A 14768-nucleotide genomic window follows, 5' to 3' on the forward strand; every position below is an offset into this window, starting at 1 on the left:
CATGTAGGGAAATGGAGGGTCCATGTAGGGCATGGAGGGGTCAGCACCTTGGACAGGCACTGGGTGGGGGTTAGTACCTGGGATGGGCGTGGTAGAGGGAGGGGTGTCTGTGTGCTGAGCCCTGTTCCCAGGGCAGAAGTCTGTCTTCCAGAGCACCCCTGAGGCCGAGACCCACACAGCAGGGGTGACCTCCTCCTTGGGCTTGGGAGTGGGGAAGGGCATGGCTAATGGACAGGAGGACAGGGAACAGAATTGGGCACCTTCCACTCCTCCTTGTGGGACCGGACAGCGCCCAGACAGCTGGAGGCTGATCTGGCGAAGCAGGTGACAGAGGAGGAGGAGCTGGAGATCCGTGACAAGTCACCTGTGAGTTCTTGGGCAAACGGCTTCCTTTCCTTGGGCCCTGTTTTCCTTCATCACCATGAGATGATGGCCTGGGTGGGTTGGACAGTGTGACTGGGAATGGGCCCTTTTAACCCTGGAGCCCTGGGGGTGGAGCTTGGGGGTGGAGGGCTCCCCCCGCACTCTGGTCTCCTGCTCCTCCCTAATTCCCCTGTCCCCACCCCAACCCCGGAGCAGCTGGCACAGCTGGAGGCTATTTATAGCTGACCGCTGACCGCCTGTGCTGCCTGCTCCTCCCACACTGGGCCCACCTGGCTTGGGGCCCACCGCCCGCCTGCCCAGGCCACCAGCAGTGTTGGGCTGGGTCCCACTGCTTCCGGGTTCTCTCCCAGAAGCTAGCCATGCCCAAGGGAAGACAGTCTCCTGCCCAGGGGGGACACCGATGGGGGTGCCACCCCTCGGCTCCAGCCTGCCCGCTGCTGTGCCGTGACATGGCCCTGCAGAATGCCCTCTACACAGGGGACCTGGCCAGGCTGCAGGAGCTGTTCCCCCCCTGTAGCACAGCCGACCTGCTGCTGGAGAGCCGGGCTGCGGAACCTCGCTGGACCAGCCACCAGAGGGGTGAGGGGCCACAGGGGGAGCCTTCGGGGGCTGGGCTCATGGCCTCAGACACAGAGGTTGCAGGGCTGGAGGGAAAGGAGAAGCCCCTGGCTGTTTCTCCCCCACCCCAGAGCTTGCTTGCCAGGCCTAGCCTTGGCCCAGGAGGGAAGTCATGCGGAGCCCAGAATAGCTCACGCTGCACCGCGTGGCCAGGTCAGCCGGAGCTTGGCGCAGGGAGCCCTTCTGCCTCCGTCGGTCTGGGTTCCCCTCCTACCCGGGTGGCCTCTGCCTCTGCACCCCTCCCCACGTGCTCATGAGCTGGGCCCCGGAGGAGTGCCGGGGGCAGGGAGGGCTGCCCGGTGACAATCATGCCCTCTGTGCCAGGCTGGTGGAGAAGCCCAATAGGGGGTCCGAGGAGCAGCCTGAGTCTGGCCCGGCACCCATCGTCACCCGCACGGCCACGGGACCTGCCCTGGACTTCTGGCAGGCACTGCTGGCTGGGGACGTGGGCTCCGTCTCCCGCATCCTCTCGGACTCCGGCACCGGCCTGGCTCCTGATTCCATCTTTGACACCAGCGACCCAGAGCGATGGAGGGATTTCCGCTTCAACATCCGTGCTCTGAGTATGGGCCGGGGCGGGGTGGGGGTGCCCTGAGAGGGGGGCCTGAGCGGGAGAGGGGAGGCTGCAGCCCCAGCTCTGGGCGCCCTCGTCCCACCCCTGCCGTCTCAGCCCACTCAAGACTACGCTTTGCCTCCCATCGGCATCTGAGGCCCATGTCCCTCTCTCCCCTAGGACTCTGGTCCCTAACCTACGAAGAGGAGCTGACCACGCCGCTGCACGTGGCAGCCAGCCGCGGCCACACGGACGTTCTGCGGTTTCTGCTGAGGCGTCGAGCGCGGCCGGACAGCGCCCCCGGGGGCCGCACTGCCCTGCACGAGGCCTGTGCTGCCGGCCATGCCGCCTGCGTCCATGTGCTGCTCGTGTCGGGCGCTGACCCCAACCTCCCAGACCAGGATGGGAAACGCCCTTTGCATCTTTGCCAGGGGGCTGGCACCGTTGAGTGAGTGACTCCTCACCCCAGGCCTGAGTCTGCTCTCAGGGAGAACAAGGAGACCCTCTCAGGGAGCAGGGGGCGAGTCAGAGGCTCTGTGGGTAGGGGGAGGAGTTCGGTTTGGGCCAGGCATCAGGAGGCAAAGACTCCCCATCCAAGCCATCCAACCACTGACTCCTCTCCTCCCTGCCCTGGAAATTTGCAGTGACCTGAACTTGAACTTGGGACAGTTTTCTGGTTCCCCAGGGGGAGGGAGGGCGTGGAAGGGGCTCAGATGTAAACCTCCCCTGGGGAAGGGTGTCACTGTAAAGTCTGTATTTTGTCTAAGCTTGTCTGATGTTCTAGGCACTGTGCTAAATACAGGAGCGACCATCTGGGGGTCCTGCCTTCAGGGGGCTCACTGGCCTGTGCTCCAGACAGGCTGGACAGGGCCTGCTGTGTCCCTGAGGGGAGGGTCTGGCTCTCAGCTTGGCAGGTGTGACTTCTGTGTGGGCAGAGCACCCTCAGATAAAGGGACTCTCACAAGCCAAACTCCCAAGCAGCAGGCTGGGGACACCCCAGTGTGTCCATGTGGTGTTTACTGCAGGGAGGATTCCTTTGCAGGGACCCAGGTAACGTCAGCCTCTGTACAGGGAGCCCCAGGAGCCGAGTCCCCACCACGGGCAGTTTTTGGTGAAGCTTCGGGAGCCTTGGCAACTTTATGAGCTAGCTCAGCCTGCAGCAGAGGCCCCTCCACTCACCGCATGCTGCTGGCTTCTCCTTCCGCCTCTGAAGGTGTCACTGGGGTCGTTAACCTTCTCAGCCCCAGAGGATTCCAGGAGTTGTCTGTGGGGGTGATCCAGTAGACAGCTACTGGGAGCCGCGTTCATGATTGTTTTCTGTTGCTACCACAAAATCCCCAAGACTGGGTAATTTGTTAAAGTGTAGAATTCCTTTGGCCCACAGTTCTGGAGTCTGGGATGTTCAAGTTCAAGTTCAAATTCAAGGCACCAGCAGGAGCTCAGCATCCAGCGAGGGCCTCATGCAGCATCGTAATCTGGCAAGGGCATCACAGGGGGTGACAGAGCTAGTGGCTTTGTCAGTCCCTCATCTCCTTATAAAGCCATGGGGGCTGCACCTTAATCACTTTTTCTAACCTAATTACCTCCTGAGGGCCTCACCTCCAACCCATAATAAATCCCTATGGGGATTGTCAGATTTTTGTTTAATTACTTATTTTATTTGAAAGGCAGGGATACAGAGAGAGAAAATGACAGAAAGATATCTTCCATCTGCTGGTTCTCTCCCCAAATGCCCTCAAGACCTGGACCTGGGCCAAGCCAAAGCGAGGAGCCAGGAACTCAATCTGAGTCTCCCACATGGGTGGCATGGACCCAATCACTTGAGCCATCACCTGCTGCCTCCCAGGTGTGCATTATCAGGAAGCTGGAGTTGGGAGCACAGCCAGGACTTGAACCCAGGCCCTCCAATGTGGGAAGCACCATCTTAACCACCTTGCCAAACCCCCTTCCAATTACTAGGTCTCTAATTTTTTTTTTAAGATTTATTCATTTATTTGAAAGAGTTACACAGTGAGAGAAGGAGAGGCAGAGAGGGAGAGGTCTTCCATCCACTGGTTCACTTCCCAATTGGCCGCAATGGCCAGAACTGCACTGATCTGAAGCCAGGAGCCAGGAGCTTCTTACGGGTCTCCCACATGAGTGCATGGGCCCAAGGACTTGGGCCATCTTCCACTGCTTTTCCAGGCCATAGCAGGGAGCTGGATCAGAAGTGGAGCAGCTGGGACTCAAAACGGCACCCATATGGGATGCCGGCACTGCAGGCGGTGCCTTTACCTGCTTCACCACAATGCTGGACCCTACTAGGTTTCTAACAAGTGGACTTTGTGGGGCACATTCAAACCATAGCAGCAATTTAGTCCTAGCTCTGTTTCCAACTCTAGCTTCCTGATAATGTTGACCCCGGGAGGGGGCAGATGCTGGCTCAGGTACTGGGCTGCTGCCACCCTCATGGAAGACCTGGATTAAGTTCCTGGTTCCTGGGAGCTGGTGCTGTGGTGTAGTCAGTAAAGCCACGGCCTGCACCACCAGCATCCCATGTGGGCGCTGGTTTGTGTCCCGGCTGTTCCACTTCCAATCTAGCTCTCCATTAATGGCCTGGGAAAGCAGAGAAGATGGCTCAAGTGCTTGGACCTCTACACCCACACAGGACACCTGGAGGAAGCTCCTGGCTCCTGGCTTTGACCGGGCCTAGTCCTGGTTCTTTCAGCCCTTTGGGGAATGAACCAGCAGATGGAAGATCTCTCTCTCTCTCTCTCTCTCTCTCTCTGTCTCTCTGTCTCCCTCTCTCTCTGTCTCTCTGTCTCCCTCTCTCTCTCTCTCTGTCTCTGTCTCTCTGTCTCCCTCTCTCTCTGTCTCTGTCTCTCTCTCTGTGACTCTGACTTTAAAATAAATAAATCTTAAAAAATAATAATAATAAAGTTCCTGGATCCTGGCTTTGACCTGGCCCAGCCCTAGCTCTTGGGGGGCATCTGAGGAGTGAATCAGCCAATGAAAGATCTTGTTCTCCATCTCTCTGCCTTCCAAATAAAAATAAATAAATAAATAATTTTTAAAAGGAGAATTTGAATTTTCCATGAACTTTTTAAAGCTTTTTTTTTTTCAAAAAAGGTATTAATTTTACTTGAACAACAGAGAGGGACACACAGAGACAGAGGCTTTCCATATTTCACATTCTTTTGCACTAAGTCTTCATGGCTGGCGTGCACTGACCCTCACAGCACGTGTCCCGTAGGACTAGTAACAGCACAAGTGGCGGCTGCTGTGTGGGCCAGCAGGGCTCTGCACAATCCCACACTTCTAGTTCTGGCCGTGCTGCAGCCCAGACTCCCCAAGGTTACCCCAGTGAGAATCACTCCTTCCTTTCTTGAGTGAATGAATGTGCTTTTAGAATTATGGAGAATCTCACACACACAGAAGGGTGTCCAGGAAGGTGTAATGAGTGCCTGCGATCTGTCTCCACCCACACCCCCCATCCCCACCAAAGGCTGCCATTTTTATTTATTTATTTATTTGAGAGACAGAGTTACAGACACAGAAAGGACAGAGAAAGGTCTTCCATCTGCTGGTTCACTCCCCAAATGGTTGCAATGGCTGGAGCTGGGCCAATCCGAAGCCAGGAAGCCAGAAGCTTCTTCTGGGCCTCCCACGCAGGTGAAGGGGCCCAAGCTGTTGGGCCATCTTCTACTGCTTTCTCAGACCTAAGCAGAGAGCTAGATCAGAAGAGGAGCAGCTGGGACTTGAACCAGCACCCATATGGAACGCTGGTGCTACAGGCGCAGGCTTAGCCAACTATACCACAGTGCTGGCACCTGCCAGTGTCTTATTAATTGTCCCCATATGACACCCGAGGAAACTGGAGCTCCAAGAAGCTAAGCTGTCTCAGCCTTGAGCGTTGGTGCACCTGTCGCTGTGACCCTCATGCCCCGCCCCTGTGCCATTTCCCCCCAAGGCTGTTTAAAGCCAGTCTGGTCTGTCACCTCTGGCTTTGCTGTTCTTTATCTCACTCCCCCCAATTCCATTTAGGCCCCTGCCAGGCCCCAGGCCCCAGCTTCCTCCTAGTCCCAGGACACTGAGCCCTCGAGCTGCCCTGCTGCCCGTGGCCCTGAGTGCCTGGTGCTCCCCTGGCTCGCCGTGTGAATCCTGCAGAGGCTTGGAGGTGTCACCTGGGATGTGAGTGGGACAGTTGTGGGCGTGAACTGAGCTGATCCACGCACAGCCCTTAGAAGCGCACCTGTTCTGTGTGGTGACCACTTACGGAGGAACGAGCAGACTCTTCTGTGGAAAGCATGGGCTTTAAAGAAAGCAACTGGGGGCCGGCGCTGCGGCTCACTAGGCTAATCCTCTGCCTTGCGGCGCCGGCACACCGGGTTCTAGTCCCGGTCAGGGCACCAGATTCTGTCCCGGTTGCCCCTCTTCCAGGCCAGCTCTCTGCTGTGGCCAGGGAGTGCAGTGGAGGATGGCCCAAGTACTTGGGCCCTGCACCCCATGGGAGACCAGGAGAGGCACCTGGCTCCTGCCATCGGATCAGCATGGTGCGCCGGCCACAGTGCGCCGGCCGTGGCAGCCATTGGAGGGTGAACCAACGGCAAAGGAAGACCTTTCTGTCTCTCTCTCTCTCTCACTGTCCACTCTGCCTGTCAAAAAAAAAAATTAAAAAAAAAAAAAGCCACTGGGGGTCCTGCAGAACGTTGCTGGAATGACCAGTGACAGACCAAGGGAAGTGGGCGGGGGCAGGACCAGGAGCCATCCGCGGGCCCTGCTGTTTGCTTTGCCCACGCCGGCAGGAAGGCAGGGGTCTGTGCCCACCTCCATCTCGCCTTCACCAGGTGTGCGGAGCTGCTCCTCAAGTTTGGGGCGAGAGTGGATGGTCGGTCTGAGGAGGAAGAGGAGACCCCTTTACACGTGGCTGCGCGGCTTGGCAACGTGGAGTTGGCAGACCTGCTTCTAAGACGGGGGGCCTGCCCCGACGCCCGCAATGCTGAAGGCTGGACTCCTCTCCTGGCCGCCTGCGATGCCCGCTGCCAGTGCCCCGCTGACGCCGAGGCCACCAGCACCCGCTGTCTCCAGCTGTGCCGCTTGCTGCTCTCGGCTGGAGCAGACGCCGACGCTGCCGACCAGGACAAGCTGCGGCCCCTGCACCTTGCCTGTCGCCGTGGCCACGCGGCTGTGGTGGAGCTGCTCCTGTCCTGTGGCGTCAGTGCTAACGCCATGGACTACGGGGGCCACACAGCCTTGCACTGTGCTCTGCAGGGCCCGGCAGCAGCCCTGGCCCAGAGCCCAGAGCGCATGGTACGGGCTCTGCTCAACCATGGCGCTGTCCGAGTCTGGCCGGGGGCCCTCCCCAAGGTATGAAGGCTGGAGGCAACAAGAGGGCCACATTGGTAAGGGGACAGGGGACTTAGAAGTGCGCTGAAGCTTGCTTTGGAATGTAGCAGGAACATGGGCCGTAAAGCAGTTCCTCTGTCTTCATTAACAAAGTATGCAAAGTCCACGTGGGAGTATAGGTGAGGGTACCAGCAGGCAGCATGTGTGTGCATGCACCTGCGTATGCATATATGTGTGTACATGTGTGCATGCATGTGTGTGCATGTGTGTGTGTGGTGAAGGAGGACTGAGAGCTGTGCATGCATGTGTGTGCATGTGTGTGTGTGAGATCCAGGAGGACTGACAGCAGTGGGGCCAGATTTTAAAGGATCTGAACAGACAGGAGGGGTCAGAGCCAATGTGGATGGCAGGGTGTGGTTTGAGGGTAGCAAGTGGCTAGAGGCAGTGTCTGAGGCGGCTCTGACCCTCAGTGCAGTCCACCAGTGAGAGGCACCTTGGGCCACAGGAGAGGTTTGGCCAGGGCAGAGCGTGCACCCCTCTCTTAAGGCCTCCCAAACATCTGAAAACAGCCAGGATCCAATCTTCCAAAAACAGTGGCCGCTATCCCAATGCCTGGGGAAGCCCCAACTCTCTCTGTCAGGTTTTTACTGTACAGGGTCTCACTTGAAGCTCTATACTCCTGATGCCTGGCAGGGGGGAGGGGTTGTCCCATGCTGAGTCAGCTCAGGAGGGCACCCCGTGGGAGCCTGGGCCTGGGGTGGGGTCACCCGTGCTAGGAGGAGATGGGGGAGATGGGTTTGGGCTGTGGGTGGATCCCCTGTCCACCCCGCCATAATGGGGCTTGTGCTGCCCAGCCTGTCCCTGCCCTGGGCCCACCCTGCTGTCCCCGCCTTGCCCCTTCCCTCACGAACACCGAAGCATCTGTCTGGATTCCTAAGCAAGACCAAATTAAACAGCCCAAGAGTTCGGCAGATTGGTCTCCCCTTTGGGAAAATACAAGAAAATCAACAATTAACACTAATTAATCTCCTATTAACACCAGATAATTAGGAGCCGAGTAATTCCCTGTAATCTGACTGCGGCTCTGACAGCTAATGATTTCCCCGTCGGGCGGGAGGGGGGCGAGGCGAGGCTGCAGCAAAAGGGTTCCCCCGGACCCCACAGGGCTGCCCAGCGCCCTGCTCTCCTCCTGAGCCTGTCTTGGGGACCTAGCGGGCAAGCAGGTCCCATCTGTTCCTTTCTCATGATCAGCAGCTCTCTGGCTCAGGGCTCCTGTCCTGCAAGGAGGACCCTCGGTGATGACATGCCAGCCCCAGCCACTTCTCTAGGATTTGCCATGTTGGATTTGGCACTCAGGAGACCTGGATCCAGGAGCTGGCGCTTTAAAATATTTATTTATTTTCATTTTATTTGAAAGGCAGAAAGACAGATTGGGCAGTGGGTTAAGCCCTGGCCTGCAGTGCCGGCATCCCATATGGACGCCGGCTCAAGTCCCAGCTGTTCCAGTTCCAATCCAGCTCCCTGCCAATGTGCCTGGGAAAGCAGTAGAAGATGGCCCAAGTGCTTAGGCCCCTGCACCCATGTGGGAGACCTGGAAGGAGCTCCTGGCTCTTGGCTTCAGATCCGCTCATCTCTTGCCATTTTGGCCCTTTGGGGAGTGAACCAGCAGATGGAAGACCTCTTTCTCTGTTTGTATGCTTTTACCTCTCTTTGTAACTGTCTTTCAAAAAATAAAATTTTCAAAAAAAAAATCTTCCATCTGCTGATTCACTCCTCAAAATGCCAGCAATAGCCAATAGCTAGGCTGAAGTCTGGAGCTTAGAACTCAGTCTGGGTCTCCCGTGTGGGTGGCAGGGACCCAAGGACTTGAGACATCACAGCTGCCTCCCAGGGAGCGCAGTAGGAAGCTGGATTGGGGCCGGCACCGCGGCTCAATAGGCTAATCCTCCACCTGTGGTGCCGGCACCCCGGGTTCTAGTCCCGGTTGGGGTGCTGGATTCTGTCCCAGTCGCTCCTCTTCCTGTCCAGCTCTCTACTGTGGCCCGGGAGTGCAGTGGAGGATGGCCCAAGTCCATGGGCCCTGCACCCCATGGGAGACCAGGAGGAAGCACCTGGCTTCTGGCTTCGGATCAGCGTGGTGCACCAGCCACAGTGTGCTGGCCGCAGTGGCCACTGGGGGTGAACCAACGGAAAAGAAAGACCTTTCTCTCTGTCTCTCTCTCTCTCACTGTCCACTCTGCCTGTCCAAAAAAATAAAATAAAATAAAAAATTAAAAAGGAAGCTGGATTGGAAGCAGAGCTGGGGCTTTGAACCAGGCAATTTGATGAGGGGGCAGGCATCCCAAGCAGGGACCTAGCTGTGGTGAACCCCTGCCCCCAGGGTCTGGTGTGCAATGGTGGGCAAGTCACTGAAACTCTTTGAATCCCAAGCTCCTTGTGTGTGATACAGACTCCACCTTCCAGGGATGAAAAGCTGTAGGAGCCAAATGGAGAAAGGAGGACGCACAGGCTACTTTTACTTGGGGTCCTTCAGTGCCCCCAGCAGTGACTAAGAGTACAGGCCCTGGAGCCAGACACCCCACCTGTGTGAGCCTATGTGAGTTGCTTAATTTATCTGAGTCTCAGTTTTCTCATCTGTAAATACAGGTAAAGCAATGCACCTGCTTTATTGGGTTAGTGTGGGAAGTAGAATTAACACAAATGTGCCCTTGGTCAGGGACTAACCCCCAGTTAGTGCTTGATACCTGTTAGCTGGCATTACACATTCTGAGGGTAAATAATGTCTGTGAAAGCATTTGCTGTGCTATTAGGCACCATCTCAGTAGAAGGTATCATTAGACATGGGAAGCAATGCAGGCTGCAGTTGCTACACAGGCTTCCTGGGGGAGGCAGGACCTGGGACAAGAAGGCAGGGGAAGGAGCTAGCATTCCTGGCAGGGTGAGCCTCTTTATTGTTTTAAGATTTATTTATTTATTTGAAAGTCAGAGTTACACAGAGAGAGAAGGAGAGGCAGAGAGAGAGAGAGAGAGAGAGAGAGAGAGAGAGAGAGTCTTTCATCCGATGGTTCACTCCCCAAATGGCTGCAATGGCTGGAGCTGCACCAATCCGAAGCCAGGAGCCAGGAGCTTCTTCCAGGTCTCCCACGTGGGTGCAGGGGTCCAAGGACTTGAATCATCTTCTACTGCTTTCCCAGGCCATAGCAGAGAGCTGGATCGGAAGTGGAGCAGCCAGGACTTGAACCGGAGCCCACATGGGATGCCAGCACTGCAGGTGGCAGCTTTACCTCCTATGCCACAGCGCCACCCCACCCCACCCCCCCAGAGTGAGCCTCTTGAGCAGAGTGTAGAGGCAGGGATACACATGGGGCCAGGGAGGAGGACAAGGCCAGCCTGGACAGCAGACAGCAGTAGCAGTCACCAGCATGCTCTTTCCTATCTCTAAGGAGTTGGCTAGAGAGGCCTGCCCTGGACAGATGGGGCTATGGTAGCTATGGTATGCATAGCCCAGATACAGAGCAAGAATCAGAGGGCCTGTGTGTATGAAATGTTTGCTCCAAAGACCCTGTGTCCTAGACAAAGCATGGCCTTCCAGCTGCTCCCACAACCCCCCCTGCCCCAGCCTGCCAGACAGAAGCAGCCCTCCTTAGACGCAGGAGATTGAACAGCTCCCCGTCCCGTCCCCCCCCCCCCCCGGCTCCAATGCTATATGCAGTTGTGTGTGTTTGGGGTAGGCACAGGTTAAGTGGGGGGACACTGCCTGGGAGACGGCACTTGGCTGTTTTCAGATCTTGCACAGGCTCTGTGGTGACTGCCTGCAGTTTGAGGGCCAGTGGGAGCTGGAGTGAAGAAAGCATGGAGGAGCTACCAGGGTCCCAGTGCAGGCACCACAGGCATCCTGGCACCTGCGTGTGTCTGGCCTGTGGCTGCCTCGCTGGCCATGTGCTGGCCATGTGGGTGGTGCCTCCGTGGCTGCTGTAGCTGCATGTATAGCCTTTTTCCTCACTGCACCAAGCCATCCACCCCTCCATCCAGGACGGTGCCCTCCCCAGCCACACTCAGTGCCCTGACCCCACTCTGCAGTAGCGAGTCCCCGAGTGCCGATTTATGTGCAGTGTCTCCCCTCTGAAATAGAAGCGTCTTGTCTGTTCTCCTCACCGATGGATCCCCGGCGCTGGGCTCATGGTAGGCCCTCAGGAAATATTTGCTGAATTAGAACATGAAAGAATGAATTTGGCTCCAGCTCATCCCACTCACGTTCCTACCAAAAGCCCTCCACAGCTGCCATGGGGCCTCCTACACCAGGTGTCTGGTTGCTTGTCCCTGTTCACTCAATGCCCTCCTGGCTCCTTATCCTCACCGCAGAGCCCAAGACCCCTTCTCCAAATTGGGCAGATTCTGCTCCATATACTGACTGTGCTTTTTTTTAGTTTGAAAATCAGAATTACAGAGAGAAAGGAAAAGAGAAAGAGAGAGAGAGAGAGGGCGCGCCTCCATTTGCTGGTTCACTCTTTAGATGGCAGTGGTGGCTCAGGCCTTTAGCAGGGAGCTGGATTGGAAGTGGAAGTGAGGCAGCTGGGACGCGAACTGGTGCCTATATGGGAAAGGGATGCTGGTGTCACAGGTGGTAGCTTTACCCATTATGCTAAAACACTGATGACTCCTGAGCTTTTTTAAAAACAATATTTTTATTTATTTGAAGGGAGGGAGGGAGGGAGGGAAGAAGAGAGAGAGGGAGGAAGAGAGAGAATTAGAGAGAGAGAAAAAGAGAGGGAGAATCTTCCATCCTCGACTGCCCCACAATAGCTGGGACTGGACCAGGTTGAAGCCAGGAACCAGGAACTCAGTCTGGGTCTTCCACGTGGGTGCACAGACGCAACACTTGAGCCATCACCTGCTGCCTCCCCAGGGGCCCATTAGCAGGAAGCAGGAAGTGGAAGTGGAACAGGGACTTGAACCCAGCACTCTGATATGGGCATCCCAAGCAGTTCCTTAACATCTACACCAAATGCTTGCCCCGATTGAGCTTTTTTTTTTTTTTTAAGATGTATTTATTTGAAAGTCAGAGGGGCCGGCACCATGGCGCAGTAAGTTAATCCTCTGCCTGCGGCGCCAGCATCCCATATGGGCTCCAGTTGTAGTCCCGGCTGCCCCTCTTCCAATACAGCTCTGCTATGGCCTGGGAAAGCAGTGGAAAATGGCCCAAGTCCTTGGGTCCCTGCACCCACATGGGAGACCTGGAAGAAGCACCTGGCTCCTGGCTTCAGATTGGCACAGCTCCAGCCTTTGTGGCCATCTGGGGAGTTAACCAATGGAAGGAAGACCTTTCTCACTGTTTCTCCATTTCACTGTCTGTAACTCTACCTCTCAAATAAATAAATAAAATCTTTAAAAAAAAAAGTATGACAAAGAGAGAAGAGGCAGAAAGAGAGAGGTCTTCCATCCGCTGCTTCACTCCCCAGTTGGCCATAAAGGAGTCAAGAGCTTCCTCTGGGTCTTCCCACACGGGTGCAGGGGCCCAGGGTCTTGGGCATCTTCTACTGCTTTCCCGGGCCACAGCAGAGAGCTGGATTGGAAGAAGAGCAGCTGAGACTTTTTTGGCCATGTGGGATGCTGGCACTGCAGGCAGTGGCTTCACCCGCTATGCCACAGCACCGGCCCCCGAATGTTTTTTTTTTTTTTGAAGATTTATATTATTTATTTGAAAGTCAGAGAGAGGTAGAGCCAGAGAGAGAGAGAGAGGTGTCTTCCATCCACTGGTTCACTCCCCAAATGACTGTAATTGCCAGAGCTGAGCTGATCTGAAGCCAGGAGCTAGGAGCTTCTTCCAGGTCTCCCACAGCTTCAGGGGCCCAAGGACTTGAGCCATCTTCCACTGCTTTCCCAGGCCATAGCAGAGAGCTGGATCAGAAACAGAGCAGCTGGGACTAGAACCGGCACCCATATGGGATGCTGGTGCTGCAGGCCACGGCTTTAGCCTGCTGCACCACAGCGCCAGCTTCCGATTGATTTTTTATCTGCTGAACATCTCCAACTCGTGGCCTGGGGCCCTTTTCTGACTGGCAGAAAATCCAGCCCAGACCGTGCAGAGGCAGGCAGGAGAGCAGGATGGTGCAGTGGTTAAGGGCAAGCAGCTGCTCTGCCAGGCTGGGACTGCCGGACCTTCCACAGGGCAAGTTATGTGACTTCCCAGTGCCTCAGCTTCACTTGTCTGCAAACCGAGGGTAAGAGCTCACACGGTGCGGGTACAAGGATCAAGCGTTCATCCCTGGAAAGCGTCTCAGTGAGGCACAACAGAAATGTTAGGTGTTGGCTTCCCAAGACAACTGTAGCTTGGCCCTCTGTTTTGGAGGCTGGGAGCATGAAACCCAGGTGTTGGCAGGCCTTGAGAGAACGCTGTCTCCTGCCTGTCTCCTAGTTTCTGGTGGTTGCCCACAATCCTTGGCGTTCCTCGGCTTGCAGACCCCACTCCAATGCCTGCCTTTGTCATCCAGCCTTCCCCACTGTTGGATGGGTCTGGAACCCACAAGGACACCAGGGCTAGATTAGGGTTCTACCCTAGCGACATCACCGTAACCCGAGTCTATCTGCAAAGACCCTATTTCCAAAGGGCACATTGTCGGCACCAGGGGTTAGAACTTCGATCTGTCTTTTTGGGGGACCAAACGCAAGCCACAGCAGCTGTGCTAGAATGGTCTGGCAAGCCTGCATGGGCCGGTTGGGAGCCTGGCTCGTCTCTGCCTCCTGTAGGTGCTGGAGCGCTGGTGCACATCCCCGCGGACCATCGAGGTCCTGATGAACACCTACAGCGTCGTGCAGCTTCCCGAGGAGGCCGTGGGCCTGGTGCCCCCTGAAACTCTGCAGGTCAGACCCCAGAACCCTGGGCAGTCACTCGGCCCAGTCCTGAGGGGCTGTCACCCCCAACAACGCAGCCCTCTCAGTCCCCCAGAGACCCACTCAGGTCCCAGAAGAAGAGGACTTGCAGAGTGAACACCCAACGTGTTCACTGCTTCTAGCAGGTTCCTTGTAGACACAGCAGTGGTGGCTGCCCTGCCCGTTAGGAGGAACGGGCGCCATCTGCCAAGGCTGCCCCTCACCGAGCCCCTCCTTCTGCTTCCAGAAGCACCAGCGTTTCTACGGCTCCCTCTTCGCCTTGGTGAGGCAGCCCCGCTCGCTGCAGCACCTGAGCCGCTGCGCCCTCCGCTCTCACCTGGCCGGCTGCCTGGCCCACGCCCTGCCCCGCCTCCCCCTCCCGCCCCGTCTGCTCCGCTACCTGCAGCTTGATTTTGAAGATGTGCTCTATTAGGTGAGGCCTGGTCACAGCGTTTGGGGGCAGGGTGGGTAGGTGGTCGGTGGGAGGTGAGAGAAGGGTCGGGATGGGCCCTCGCCAGAACCACGCCCCACCCCACCCACCACATCCACACTTCTCCTTGCAGATGTGCCTTTTGAGAGAACTTGCAAGTGGATGCCCAAGTCCATCAGCGGCACCCCCTCTGCACGGCCAGGGCCAGGCGGCCCCGTCATCTCTGTGGGCGGGTGATGAAGGAGTTGGGACCTACAGCAAGTGACACACTCCTCTTGGGGCTCTCCTGAGGGCCCCCCTAGCCCAGCCAACTCTGTACGTGCATTAAAAATCTGCTGTTTGCTGGCGCCATCTCCAACAGGCCTTCCGCAAGCTGGTTTGGAGTCAGGGTGGACTGACTTATGGGGGGCCACACTTGCCCCACAGTGCCGGCTGCCTCACCTATCCACTTTGGCAGCCATCAAGCGGTGAGGGATTCCCAAGCTGTCCCTGGGGACCCCTGAAATGGCAGAATGGCCACCAGGTGAGACAGTGCCAGAGAAGGACTGAAGAATGGGCAGAGCCAGAGTGGCCTGAAGCACCGGCATC

General features: G+C 56.7%; 1 protein-coding gene across 4 annotated transcripts; it reads left to right on the forward strand.

Annotated features, from left to right (window-relative positions):
• The first annotated feature begins 979 nt into the window (after positions 1–979).
• Positions 980–14538, forward strand: ASB10 (ankyrin repeat and SOCS box containing 10). 4 transcript variants are annotated; one of them, XR_011390310.1, is made up of 8 exons: positions 1074–1565; positions 1736–2003; positions 6382–6901; positions 11012–11182; positions 12944–13101; positions 13628–13741; positions 13998–14183; positions 14314–14538. XR_011390310.1 is itself a non-coding variant. In XM_051858346.2 (6 exons), exons 1-5 carry the CDS (start codon positions 1256–1258, stop codon positions 14181–14183), a joined length of 1398 nt encoding a protein of 465 aa, XP_051714306.1. In that variant the 5' UTR covers positions 1077–1255; the 3' UTR covers positions 14314–14538. The 4 variants fall into 4 exon arrangements, 2 of the variants coding, with proteins under 2 accessions (XP_051714305.1, XP_051714306.1); XR_011390311.1 differs by lacking the exon at positions 11012–11182 and having other exon boundaries at positions 1075–1565; XM_051858346.2 differs by lacking the exons at positions 11012–11182; positions 12944–13101 and having other exon boundaries at positions 1077–1565.
• The last annotated feature ends 230 nt before the right edge of the window (positions 14539–14768 follow it).

Source organism: Oryctolagus cuniculus, chromosome 7, assembly GCF_964237555.1.
Source record: "Oryctolagus cuniculus chromosome 7, mOryCun1.1, whole genome shotgun sequence".
Classification (NCBI taxonomy): Eukaryota; Metazoa; Chordata; class Mammalia; order Lagomorpha; family Leporidae; genus Oryctolagus; species Oryctolagus cuniculus.

Excerpts from the sequence above, each read along its gene's own strand:
- ASB10 (XM_051858345.2), top strand. The coding sequence starts at position 1,256 with ATGAGCTGGGCCCCGGAGGAGTGCCGGGGGCAGGGAGGGCTGCCCGGT. Across the intron at positions 2,004-6,381 it reads CAGGGGGCTGGCACCGTTGA|GTGTGCGGAGCTGCTCCTCA; the intron begins GTGAGTGACTCC and ends CGCCTTCACCAG. Across the intron at positions 6,902-11,011 it reads GGCCGGGGGCCCTCCCCAAG|AAGCGTCTTGTCTGTTCTCC; the intron begins GTATGAAGGCTG and ends CCTCTGAAATAG.